Below are 14,512 nucleotides of genomic sequence, written 5' to 3'. Positions count from 1 at the left end.
AAGGGAGCAGTGCAGAGGGTGTAAAAGTAGAGCTGAGTCAGAGAGTAATAAAAGAAGTAGCTGAGTAGCATGAGGGAGGAAAATGAGTGTGAACTACTTATACACTCTTGTTCTCTACCGTGTTTTCAGGATCATTCCTTCAGGACATGTTTAACCCATCAAGACCCAAAAATCCACTGGCAACCAAAATCACTTACTGACATAAAAAGTTAAATCACCGTTGATCTAATCCTATCAGTCCATGTAAATAATTGGTGGTCATCAGATGTGACCCATCTGGGTGTTCAGAGGCTACGTAGTGAATGTAGAACATTATGATCAGTGAATTAAATATAGGGAAATACATGATCTTCACTTAAGAATATAAAATATAGAGCACAATATAAGAATAAATGTTAATAAGTCATTTAAGAAAGGTTAAAAATAGAGCAAAACTCATTTGGGAACTGCCACAGAAGTAGCACTGGGTCTTTATGGGTTAATATTTGGAGGAATACTTAAACATTTCACCACAGATAACAGAAATTGGCCATTTTTAGAGGATTTTTTTCATTGGATTTTAGATCAGAGATTTTATTTATTGAAGTTTATTATTGATTCTTATTGATTGGTGACTTTATGGGCCCATATGTTTCTCAGTGTTTGTTTCACTGATCATTGTTGTATGCATGTAAGAAAGCTTTAAGTGAATAAAATTGTCTGAACTGAACTAAACTGAATAGAATACATGCACTAATGATGAACAGATAAAGTTAATTTCAGCTTCTTTTAAATATAATTATAACATGTTACCTGAAGTGAATAATTTTAAGTATCTTAAAAAATTTCCTTGAGCTTTTATTTTCCACAGCATTGGCTTTGAGTAAAAACCACAAAACAGAGATGAAAAGTCTAAACCACAGTTTGTGTGAACTAGAAAAAGGACAACAGTACCAGCAGCTTAAAGGGCTAAAAGACGATAATACTCTTCTTCTGCCTTCCTCCCTTTCTCTCTGTTTTTATTTATTTTTCCCATTTTTCCCCCTCATTTTTAGTTTTTCACAGACCCTTGTGCCAGCAGCCCCTGTCTCCATGGAAACTGCAGCCGGAGCGATGGTGATGGAGAGGGGGAGCCGGCCTACACCTGTGAGTGCAGTGATGGCTACGAGGGGGAGAAGTGTGATCAGATCCTATTGGACCTTCCAGCTGCTGACTGGGACCCAGCCACCCCCTCCGCCCCCGAACTGGCCACCCCCGTCACTTCCACAACCACGGCCGCCACTCAGCCACCGCAGCCAACCACCGTCCCCTCAACCACAACTCCAGCACCTCCCACCCTGCAACCATGGCAACCTAAACCCGGACAGAGGATGCTGGTGGTGCCATGGGAGGCTGACAGGGTGAGATAACTCCCACTGTGCATTCAAGCAAATATAGTTTTATACAAAATGTAGAAATAAGACACTGAGTGCTGGTGTGTGTTGCAGGTAACTGAAGGTCTGCACTGTGTCAGCCCTGAGCTGTGTGAGCTGACATCAGGAACTCTAACTCTGTCTGTGGAGGTGCCTGAAGAGACAGCTGTAAAGTAAGAAGGACATTATAAAGCTTTTATCACTGTCTGTTCTTCCCTTAAAGCCAAGGCCTGGTCAGCTCAGTTGTTGGCCTCTATTTACCCTTTGTTTCTCTCATTCTGTTTTCATTGAGGATCTATTTTGTTGCCTTCAAATTAATAGTTTCAGAGTGAGTCCTAGTCTGGTTCACTGGACACACTCTGCCCAAATAAAGGTGAATATTTCTTTTGTGTAGTGGTGAGGATTGTCATTCTCTTTCCTTTCAATATCTATGAATTTCACCATGTAAGTCCCCCCTTGCTATGTAAAAGATCAAACTCCAAGCTGCAACCACACACTGAAAATAGAAAGTTTTCACAAAGATGCGCATCGTTTCATATTATAATTTGTTTTGAAAGTTTTTAGTCATTTTAATTCCACAGCTCTTACTCATCACACAAGTGGCAGCATTCTAAATTCATCACTGCTCAAGATTTAGCCAATATTGAGTTTGTCCCAATGGGATTAATAGGGTTTATCTTTGAGAGTACTCATGGATATGGAGCCCAAATGATGATGATGATGATGAGAGGAAGATGTCAGACCTATTTACAATGCTGGTACAGTGCTAACAATATGTACGTAGATCTAAAGATAAGTCTGACTGTTTGAGTCTTTGGTGGTTGTGCTTATTGTGATGTGACATAAAGAAGCGCAGCTGAAATCTGAAGGGAAAAAAATGCCAGAACTTGAAAATACACACCTTTCTGCTGAAGTTCTCTCCTCTCAGTCCACATCAAAAGATTACATATAAATATATGTGAATTCCCTCTTGTTTCATGCTAAAAAAAGGAAAAAAGGAAAAAGGAAGTGACTTTTCTAAGCTTCCATGTTTCACAACTGACATAATCTGATTAGTGATTGGTTATTACAGCTGTCAATCACACATTTAACCCCCCTCATCTGTCTGGAAACACCTGATTGGCCTAAATCTGGGTGTTGGGCTAGATTTTCTACAGCTTGAAAACACAGTCAAGCAACAGGTGAAGTCTTGTATCCTCTCAGACCATTTGAGTTACAATACGCCAAAACATAATTATGGAATTTTTGCCGACTATCCGAGGGTATTTGGAAAAAGGTAATTTGATAATTTCTTAAGAAGAAAAATCAACGTTTCTGCCAATGGAGCTAAATTCCCCACAAAACATCCCCAATAATCACATTGGCAGTTACATCCATCAGTCAGGATCCCACACACACAAAACAGGAGGATTTATCAGAGTCATCATCATGGAGACACTAGATCGCTACCAGACAGACAAATGACTAAACAGACAGACAAACTCCGATAAAAACATAAGCTCCTTGGGATAATAATTAATGTCATACTGATATTTAGTACATGTACATTTATTTTATGGTGAGCTGACTTCCATCCTTATTCCATTCCAACAGTAAACATTTCACAGAATCACAGCATACGAGTTAGCTAGAGAGCAGAGATGTTGAAGTAGTTACTTTCTAAATGCTAGAAATAAATAAAGGCTACATAGAGGTTGAAACGGGTTAAATTAGTGGAAAGGGAAAGATTACAAAATTGTTAGCTAAAAGTATGGATATAATCAGGACTAATCAGGCTGACTTAAGAAAATAATATTTACTATTAACCTATTAATTACTAACTACTAGTTTTAAAATAACCAAATGGTTAAAAACTTTAAGTCGTAGTTAGAAGGCAACATAAGCAAACACCGAAATATGATAAAAACTTGACCAAAGCAACCCAAATAATTGCCATATTAATATGCATGAAACAATGATAATATATGATATAATTCAGTTGATTTAATAGTATTTAAGTATATGAATATCATTTAGTTGTGTCAATAAAGAGGTGTTTTAATTTGAACTTTTTACACTTTGGGACATCAGACAAAAGTTTATGGACAATTGATTTTGCTGATTACACACACACAAACACGCACGCACGCACAAACACACACACATGAAATTCTATACATATATAAGTTAATGTTTTGGGTTTAAATGTGTTTGTAGGAGTACCTTGCCTTAATTTTAATCAAAGCCGCTGGCAATGTGTTAGTATGTTAATATTTGCAGATGTAACGATAGATGTGTCTTCTCCACAAATAAATATATTCACCCACTACAGATGGAAGCTTCAATATGTTCTACCCACAGATCTGATGTGTAAATAATCACGTTTACTTTACAAACCACACAGTAAATCTGGGGAGTGTGGAGCTTGGTCTGAATTCAGTCCAGGCAGTTTTTCTTCCATTTTTCTTGGTTTGCAATCTGACTTTGTCTTGGTTGATGGTGAGAACTGATCACCCCGACAGAACCCTGCTCCTGTAGTGTAAAGACAGATCTTTCAATTCTTTAAATAGTAACTTCTGTCAAATGTCAATTCAGTGCAATTCAGTTGTATTTATAGAGCCCAATATCACAAAGTAGCCTCACAGGGCTTTACAGAAATTGTTAATTTGATAAAAAAACAAAAACACAATGAAAATAAACAAATAGTCAAGTAATCAGTTAGTAAACAGTCAGTGAAGCAAATGGATTAATGTCGCGGGCATCCCCCGTCCTTAGACCCTTCCTCTCGGCAAGGAAAAACACCAGAAAACCCAGTGGGAAAAAGAGAAACCTTGGGGAGAACCACATTGAAGGACAGGCTGTAGACGAGACCAGGACTGACGGACATGCATTTGCTGATGTAATTCCAGTCTGTAGTGATGCAGTAGGGTGGGTCAAATGTAGTTGATTTTTGGATGTGGTGAGTTTAAGCCACACCAATAGTTTTAATCCGGAGAGAACACAGTTTCAGCCTAAATTGATTCTGATTCAAAGTTAAAACTGTCTTAATTAATATCTACTGTTTTTTTTTTTCAGTTTGTTTGGATACTAATCAGCAAAAATAACAACAAATCGGGCTTTATAGTCAGCATAACCACCACAAAGGAAACATTAAAATAGAGCCTCCTTCGCTCAGCATCTAATTTGCATTAACATGCAGCAGCATTTGTAATGGATACAAACACAACACAGCTTGTAGTGTTTTTTAATTGAATATTTTAACGTTTGAATCTTGTCATGACCCACCTTTGGGACCTGAAGCAACTTATAACACTACTCCCAGTGTATTAAAAGTTCTTGCAACATGTTTGTTCATAACAGCATTACAAAGTCTCGGTCAATACGGGTCAATGAATAATGTAGAAGCAATAGTGAACTAAGGTGATGATGGTGGACGTCCTTGAAGTTTCCCTTTATTATAGATGGTATGCGTGAATTAGGACCCTGATCACGATCGCACACTGGGAGCTATGAGCTGTGAGTTAATCAACTGCTGCTGCTTTGTTTTCATACTGTGTAATTACTCATGACACCTGAGCGCACACACAGACGCATTCATTGAAGGACACTTACGCACATCTATAAGTGGCATCAAATCAAAAACTGTTACCGGTGTAATAAAGTATCCGAGGAGCAGACCATGGTAGATAACGTGTATACAAATAATTAAATATACAAGCATTTTATATGATGGCAATGATGAGCATTAATGATGAAAATATTAACACCTGTAGCACCTCATTAGTTATTTCTTATAAAATGTGACTCACAACTATAGCTAAGTATTCACACATGAATAAATATAAGCAAAAATACTAAATGATACTCAGATAAATGATAATTATGTGAGGTAAAACAGTGAAAAAAAACCCTCACAACTTATAATAGCACAGTAATGAAAGAATAAAAGTATATACCCATAAACAAACTGAAAATTAGACTCTAAATTAGGGAAATAATCCAATAACTGTTAGAATGTTGCAGAAAATCATGCTTTTCCATTACAGTTTTAGCATTACTCACCTCTACTCTACTCGGTTTTGGTCATTTTCTATTACGAATAAGTATCACCTCAACATGGGTAGGTCATCATAACAAGGAAACACCTGTGACATCATTTATATGTGACCCAAACACAACACAACAAATAAAACCTCCAAATTTTATTTTTTCACTATAAATTTTCTGAAGCTTTATGGTTTGATATACATGACTGGCTTCACACAAAGATTCACCTGGAACCCTTCTCTCCTGAAGACATCATATTCGGACTGATCATGGACAATAATGAAAAGGACTTTCTGATAATTAACATTCAAATTCTTGCAAAATTCCATGTATGTAAATATTTAAAAACATAACCCAGATTTTACATTTTTCACATTGAATTTCTTCATTTTGTAAAAGCCCTGAATCTCTTAAAAAAGAAAAATGCCTGCAAACTTTTGATTGAAAAATATGACTTACAAAAAAAAGCCCTAGCCTCTGTTTAACTTTATATGTGTTATGAATTATTTTTGTTTGTTTGTTTGTTTGTTTGTTTTTTAATCTCTTCTATGTGCTTTGTATCCCTTCCTATTCTGATCTGTAGAAGAAATTTATGCCATGAATGTTTTGTATATTAAACTTGATAAACTAGAAAAGCACTCGGAGAGCACAGACCTCCGCCAAGGCAAATCAGTCCCCCCCTCCATCACTACCAAAATTTAATCATTTATTCCTTGTGCCAGTATCAACATTTCCTCAAAATTTTATGAAAATCCGTCTATAACTTTTTGAGCTATCTTGCTAATGGACAAACAGACAAACAGACAAACCCCGATGAAAACATAACCTCCGCTGTTACACTTGGCAGAGGTAAAAAAAAAAAAAAAACAACTCAAAATGGCAGGTTTGATTCTTGGGAAGGAGTCGCTCTCATGACTCATCTAGTGACATCAGTCCCTGGCCAATCAGTGGCGTGAAGTCAATTGATGTCTCATTTTTGGCTCAATTCAGCTCGCTTGGAACTCTGGTCAAGTAGGTACTAAAAAAGTACCCAGTACCCGGGACTATAATGTAATGGAAAGCAATAAAAACCAAGTAGAGTCCAGTTAAATAGAGCTGAGTATGTGCTTGTGGAAAAGCCCCAAAAGACTTTTGAACATGCAAATAAGATGTAAAGTATAGTTCATTACGTTACAGAACTATCTCTTCATAAGTCAAGTGCTAAATATTTCATTTCAACTCAAATGAGCAGCATCTCCCAGACATGAGAGCTGCTCAGCCAGTCCCTCAGGCTGAATCAGACACCTTCCAAAGTAAAAGTCATTTCAGCAGCGAGCACCCCGTCCACCATCTTATTATTTCAGTCACTGCTCAGAACTTCACCTACAGGCTCTGCTCCCACTTCAGTTAAAAAAGAAAGAAAGAAAAAGAAAGACAAATCTGGGACAGCTGTTGTGCTGCCCACCTGTGACTCAACTTATCTGCAAACATTAACATGACCCAGAAAAAAACTGCTTTCATATCCTGACTTCAAAAATGACTCCACAGGACCATGTCCCCCCTCACTGATAAGGATACTATTAGTTTAATTTTCAATAATAAAATGCTAGCCACTTAATTGTGAGGTAAAGGAGCTTGTAAAACATGTGCATCAGTGATCGCATTTGAGGCATTTCCAGCCGCATCTCCTGAAATGAAAGCAGTGTGGAGATAATAATAATAATTAGCGAGCAGTCATTAAAAGAAGCGTACAAAGACTGTGAAGATGAATTTTGGTTTTTACTTAATATGGGAATGATTATTTCTGCTGATTTACACCGATAAAAAGCTTGAGTTGATCCCCTCTGCAAACCTCCTCCATCTCTGCCTGACAGCCTTCATTCTGCTCTGCTGTTACTCCCACTTTTCTCGCTGTGTTCTGGTTTGTGTTGAACTCCTCCGAAGGCTGGCATCTGTTGGAGCTGTGTGGAAAACGTGCCGTACATTGTTCTTCCCTGTCTGCCCAGATGGAGTTTGGCTGCAATGCTCAGCTGTTTACAGATGACGTTATGAGCCTCCTAAAGATCCTCTTATTGTCAGCATGATCCTAAACCACAGCAGACTTTCATGCTCAGGATTTGTCCTCACAGTTCATGCTGGCCACAGATTTGCTCTGGGTGAAACCTAAAATTGACTGGGATCATCACCAAAATATGCTTTGGCTTGTTGAGAATTTTGACGGATCAGTCAGATGATTTTTCCTCTTGATGCCTGTTATCTTTTGTGCCATGCAAACAGCTTGGTTCTATGGATGCCAATGTTAGTCAGTCGCTCCATCATTTAGTGTGAGACTGAATTACCTTAATTTATACTTGAATTATAGTCAAACTGTGAGCAAACACTTATGATGCCTGGAGAAATAATTTTAACAGCTTTGATGATAACCTGACTTTTACTGTAGCTCCTTTAGCAGGTTGACTCAGAGTGCAATATTGTGATTGTTGTCAGACAGGTTATCATGCCTCTGGGGCAGATGAACATGTTCCTTTGTAAATGTTGGTAATTACCTGACTTTATTATCCTATTCTTTATTTAACCAGGTGAAAACCATATCAACATTAAGAGTGACCTGGCTAAAAGAGTGGCATAGACATTGTTGCAACAGTAAATATAGACAGAACAAACATACATTACATATGAATAAATGCAGTACCTGGTTATGTACAATAAGACAGGAGATCTAGATAATAAATGGGTTCTTAAAAACTGGTTCAAATGCAAATTTAGAAGCAATCACATTGACAAAGTATATTATTATGTTAAACCTTTTATGTTCTGACATTTTCAGGTCCTTACATCCCCTCATAAAGGCTAGATGAAACCACCATTTGTAGAATGTTCTGAGAGTGCACACTAAATGTCATTTAGTTTTTACACATGTACATACAGTATGTGCAAAGATAAAATGGATGGTGCCCAAGGAGAGATTTATGAGCAAATTGTATCCCATGTGAAAGCCCGTGGGCATGGAGAGAAGGAGGTTTAGTAACATTATACAGAGTACAGCAGTGAACCTGACTTCCACAGCCAATATTAAATGTAATGTACAGTGATAAACTGTATCCAGCTGCTTTAGGTGATGTTCAGGTGCAGATCCCTGTATTCCAAAAAGCACAAGAATGTTGAGAAAATGTGAAGTTTCTTTGTCAGAGATGTACATTTACACTGTTTACACTGTTACATTTGCAAATTTTTATACAACTTTTATGTTTTTTAAATCTTACCCTTTCACACAGTATACTACTAATGTGCAAATATTTTCAATTGCATACTATTTTATATTTTATATGTTATGTTTTTAATACATGTCCATCTTTTGTGTTGTTGTGTTGTTATTTAACTGTAAGTGCACTGTCACTGCACAACTGGTGCAATGTTCTATTCTATTCTATTCTATTCTATTCTATTCTATTCTATTCTATTCTATTCTATTCTATTCAGGAGAGAGAAACAAAAACTTTGACCTTGTGAACAAGTGAACGTATGTGGCTTGATAAACACATTCTGAGCAATTAAAATACACAAATACTTGTATGTTGTACCCATTTCAACTTCCTCAAAAGTTTGATGTCGGCCACATGAGAAAACCATGATCTTGGATTTTCACAAGCCTGAACAATATCTAAAGCAGAATGTAGATATCCAAATGTTGGTACAACTTAAGAAGATGAACAATCAATAGCAGCCTTAAGAAGTCCTTATGGAGATTATTAACATGTATGAAGAGCAATAGTAGACCTAGAGTGGATCCCTGGGGCACCCCTTTTGAAACAGATGAAAGAAGAAGACAGCACATCAAAGTTGACAGTGTTCTACTTGACAAATGGTTTAAAAACAAATCAGTAGCATGGTCAGACCAGCCAGTGCCATAGAGTCTGTTCATCAAAGTGACATGGTCAGCTAAGTTGAACACCTTGAAAAATCAATATCAAAGCAGTGCAATATTTCTTGCAGTCCAACAACTTAACCCTGTAAAGCCTAAACCTTTAAATCGTTGACAGAAAATTCCAGTTCTTTGAAACTGGAGCCTTTATTGGTCCGTTTTTCAAATATCAGTTTCTATGTATGAGTTTCAATTTTGTATCATATTTGATACATCAGGTCTCAGTGCTCAAATATTATTATTTTTGAACAAACAAAAACATAATATAATACAAACATGTCTAATAAATTGGTGATTCCTTTTCAAAATTGGCAAAGTTCTGCCTCCTTCCTCATTAATGATAATCTTGTAGTGTCACTGGAAGGGCCTGTGGTGAACAAATTCCTCCCCTCTGGTGGATTATCTGTGTATTGCATGTATCTAATTGTATACATCAGGTTTTTCAAGAAAAAATATCACATTGATCATGTAGAGGGCTTCAAAACTCATGTATTAAATATGATACGTTTGATGTTATAGGGTTGATATCATGGAATTATTTTTATGAATGTTACACTTCACTACTTCCTTTTTTTACGATAACAGAAGCATAACCGATTCTTTTTTTTGTAGAAGCAATTAAATGCTAACTTCCTTACTTAGTATTTGGTAGTACGATAATATTAACCTTACTGGGATTACATCAGAGTAAACTATTCTAACTACTTTGGTAGCAGTAGTGTCCACAGTGTGTCAACTGGGTGCCATGAATGTGCTCAGGAAATGTTACAACCCTTTTCATTTTGATGTCTGACTACTTTGTCTTAGAATTGCAGATGACATGGAGTCATTAAAACCTTAAAGAGTAGTAGACTTTTACAGGTGTTAAAACCAGATGACGTGCATTATTTTATCGCCCATCAGCACTTTCTTACCACTTTTACCCCTTTTTCTTCCTTCAAAGTAAATAAGCTTGTTTTCCAGTTTCATGTTTCCCATCGGTCCATCTTGGTGTTCCATCATGTTGTGAATCTTTTTCTGTGGTCGTATCAAATGAAAGCCCCCCCACTACCACTGTATTTCACAACTCTTTTCATGAGTTCAACAGTAACTTCGTTCTGTCATCTGAGTCAGAAAGTGGAAGCTGTTACTTATCAGACCTGCCCTGGATGACAGGTTGGAGTAACAAACAGAAAACCAGTATTTTGCTATTTTAGAACCAAGGATTAAAGTAGTATCAGAATCCCAGTCAACCTTGGTGCTTGTGCTGTTACTATTGACTGTTTTCATCAAGTACAAACAGGATTATTAAAGAGAATACGCTAATGTGTCATGTTTCAAGCTGCTTTTGTTGACATTTCAGCACTCAAAAGTGACTTACAAAACAAATAAAAGACTCATAAGATGTACTAAATAGAGTATTCTATGTGAATTTATATTTGCAGCCCATATTTTACACTGTGAATATTGAAAAACCTACACCTACACAGAACTATATCTTTTGAGAGTTAGTCCCAACTGAAAACAGATCTTGTCAAATAGCATGAAGTTACAGTTTAGGTGATTCTCTTCTTTTTCTCCATTTTTCTCCTCCTCTTCAGGGTGGTGGTGAATGCCAGTGGAGCTCCGGTGCTGTGGCGTGTTAACGAAGAAGGCTACCTCCGTTCATCCATCGTGAATGGCACTACAATGTGGTTCCTGCAGGCCCCTGATGGACTGGTGGTGCAGGACCACTTGCTGCCGCTGGGGCAGAACTACTTTCTCAGTAAGACTTAAATATTTGACCCATTAAGACCCAAACAGCCACTGGCGACCAAAATCATCTGCTGATCTAAAATGTTTAATACCGGTTGATCCACTAATTCTATCAATGCATGTAAATAATTGGTGTAAAATGCAGTTTTTCATCTTTTCATGGTCATCAGATATGACCCATTTGGACGTTTAGAGGCTCTCTGGTGAACGTGGAAACACTGTCATCTTCTACAACAATAATTCACCACTAAAACCAATGGAGTTGGATCAATGGCAGTGGATGGATACATTGGGTTTGTGTTCAGTTAATGATATATTTTGCCGAAAGAGTAATTTTTTCTTCAGTTTCCTCTGTTTTTGATATAATAATCCTCAACTTTAATTTGAGCTTTAATGATCATCTATATGATTAGTAAATTAAATATGGGAAAATACCTAATTTTCACTGAAAAAACACAAAATAAAGAAGATAATATTACAATAAATGGTGATATATATTGACAAAAATCCATTTGGGAACTGCCACAAAAGTAGCCCTGGGTCTTTATGGGTTAAATAGCATCCAATCAGTTGTGTCTATACTTTGTAAGTGAAGTAGGTGAAGAGCGCAGCGAGGCACTTCATGCATCCTATCATACATGATTTGCTAAAACAAGTTTAACGTGGTAAAGATCACTCTATGCCTCTTACCTCACCTACAGTCAAGTACCAACTACCTCAAGTGTTTTAAAACACATTTCAGGTTTCATTTGTGACATGAAATCAGCTGCTTATGCCCATTTATAAAGCAGCTACAGCATTTTAAATTTTTTTTTAAAAATTTAACCTTTATTTAATCGGATAAAATCCCATTGAGGTCGAGATCTCTTTTACAAGAGCAAGAGGTCAAGCAGCACACACCATACCATGATGAAACAGGTTTAAAGATCAGTGATAACAATAAATAAAAATTAAAAAAACACAATAATTTAGCAATAACACCAAATAATAACAGTTTGACACAATTTTTAAAGTGCAATGTAGTTTAAGTCACAAGCAGTTTTTTTTCCACATTCACGTGGCCAGTCCTTATAATGATGATGATCTGTAAAAACAAGTTATTTTATGGGTGATGTATTTTACTTTAAGTATTTGACATGATCAGAGCTGGTGAAATAGACCAAGCAAAAACTAAGAGCACATATTGCATAAGGATGTAAATTGAATCCACGGCGCTGTAATACTGTAACACTGAAACAGATAAAAAGATAAATAATTATGTATAAACGCCGGACTGTTTGTGAGCCTCATTCTTCCAGCTTTTATTGAAACATGTTTTTATTCAAAGGAATGGAATTTCAATTCTACTTTAATTAACTCAGTTTTTATCATTTCATTTGCGTGGGTTCAAACAATCGTAGTTTATCCAATAACCATAGAGCGGTGCTCAATTGGAAACCATCTGAAATGCCTCCAAATAGCTCATTTACAACTGAGCCAAAACATCAGAGGATTAATGAATTTAAATAAACTGTATTTACGGCATTTATTCCTGACATGTCATTGGGGAGAGCAGCATAGCATTTGCATATATGAGTCAGAATGGCACATTTACATATTGAAAAAAATAGTTTGATATTTATGCTGATGCTCCATCTGTAGTTTAATGCACACAGATGTAGATTTTGTGGGAGTGGGCTGGAAAAGTTGAGCCAAAATGTGGTGTTAGCAGCAGTGGGCGTTAGCGGGGGGTAATTGGAGTCTCAGTCTTTGACTGAAGGGTTGGCTGACCTCTGTGTGTGCTCTACATACCTGATGCTGTTTCACACCGCTGCCTGTCTGACGACCTTGACATGGCTACTAAATGTGCAGCCTGTGAGAGGGAGACAGAGGGAGAGAGGGATGACATTGGGGAGGTAAATCAGAGGGGAGGAAGGATAATAGAAGAGAAGTCAGATAAGGAGAGAGAGAAAGACAGGGAAGGATTAGAGAGGAGGAGAGAGGCTCAGAGAGGATGCAGAAAAAAGAGGAGGATGAAGGTCAGACTGAGGGGATGGTGTTGTTTCTGTTGTTTCTGTCCTGTTGTGTGGATTCAGGCTAGAGACTAAATGAGAAACATGAGTGAACTTGTATTCCCACATTAATAAAGTGCATGGTTTGTAGGCTGATACTTTATGACTTTAGATGAATCTGTGCAAAGCATCAGTGACGTTGCATTTCCTCGCCTTATGCCTCTGTGTCTAAACATTGGCCTTGTGCTTCTCCACACTGAATTGGAAGCAGTGACTGTGCAGGTGCAACATTCAATGTCACTGGGCTGATTATTTGGTCAGGGGTGACAGGGCACGTCCCGATTGGCCGAGGAGCTTGCACCATCTACATCATTGGTGGGCTCGCAGCTCATTGGCTCGGATCGGTCTCAGAAAAATGGCAGTTAATATTCACTGTGTTGCTATTTTTAACCATGTGGCCATGTCGCTGTCAGATTTTATTGAAGATATGTTAAGAGATGGTCTGAAGTCAAAGAGCCAGACAGGAAAGACAGAAAGGAACGCAGTCTATTTTGGTCACAGTGAAGAGCTGTCAACATCAGTTCTTTTCTTAACACCTTTCAGCTGCAAGGGAGTTTATTATTACTATTATTCTTTGTAGTTGGTGACAGTGTTAGTGGAAAAGAATCACTGGAAAACTGTTTCTTTTAAACCTCTTTTGATATCACAGTTTCCTTTTTTTAACTTAATATTCTAAGATAGATGAGATGTTTGGTTGGTATTGTACAAATATAATGCTGTACTACATTGAAGGAGCTCTATGTAGTCTCGATAATCCAAATTCTCAGGTTGAAGTCTCATACCAGAACATATTTACGATTACCCAAAACCACCAACTCTATGTATCCACAGACTATATTGTTCACTGAATAAAGTACAAAGCTCATTGTTCACACATGTCTGTATTATGGCATCATCAAGTTTTCTTCTTCAAACTAAAACTCATAGCCGGTTATTCTATTCAGGTCAAATCACCACTGTGTCATATCATCTTCATGCATGTCAGCTGATAGTTTACATTATAGCTCTGTTAGCTTAGCTCTGTTTTGTACAGTGAACAGAAAAATTGCAGAACACCTAAGTTGATATACGGTTTGTGTTGTCAATAGCTGCACTAAAGATCTGTTTGGAATTGTTCAAACGATTCAGCACTGTTACAGTTTAGTATGAACCGTGGATCAGCAAATGGCAACTTAGCAAAGACAATAACACATAATAACTTTAAACCTTTATAAGCCTCAAAATCAGAATCACCCACGCTATGATTTCAGCTTCAAACTCCATTCTTTTCATTTAGAGCTGTGTCCAGTGGTAAAAACAACAGTGTCGCTTTAATGGTTCTCATCCCATCTGGTGGCTTTCTGATTCTTTGCTCAAAGGTCCCATGATGTTAGTTTTCCTCTGTAATGGTGCTGGTACAAACACAGAAT

General features: G+C 37.3%; 1 protein-coding gene across 1 annotated transcript in view; it reads left to right on the top strand.

Moving 5' to 3' along the window:
• Positions 1-14,512, top strand: part of dner (delta/notch-like EGF repeat containing) — a 104,999-nt gene that overhangs the window by 60,696 nt on the left and 29,791 nt on the right. Inside the window, exons 2-4 of the mRNA XM_030152097.1 lie at positions 1,035-1,379; positions 1,467-1,564; positions 10,899-11,062. Coding sequence (XP_030007957.1) covers positions 1,035-1,379; positions 1,467-1,564; positions 10,899-11,062 — 607 coding nt within the window. The remainder of the gene's footprint in view (positions 1-1,034; positions 1,380-1,466; positions 1,565-10,898; positions 11,063-14,512) is intronic.

Source organism: Sphaeramia orbicularis, chromosome 13, assembly GCF_902148855.1.
Source record: "Sphaeramia orbicularis chromosome 13, fSphaOr1.1, whole genome shotgun sequence".
In the NCBI taxonomy this organism is placed as follows: domain Eukaryota; kingdom Metazoa; phylum Chordata; class Actinopteri; order Kurtiformes; family Apogonidae; genus Sphaeramia; species Sphaeramia orbicularis.
Note: the sequence above shows the minus strand (reverse complement) of the source record. Positions and strands in the feature narration are given on the sequence as shown.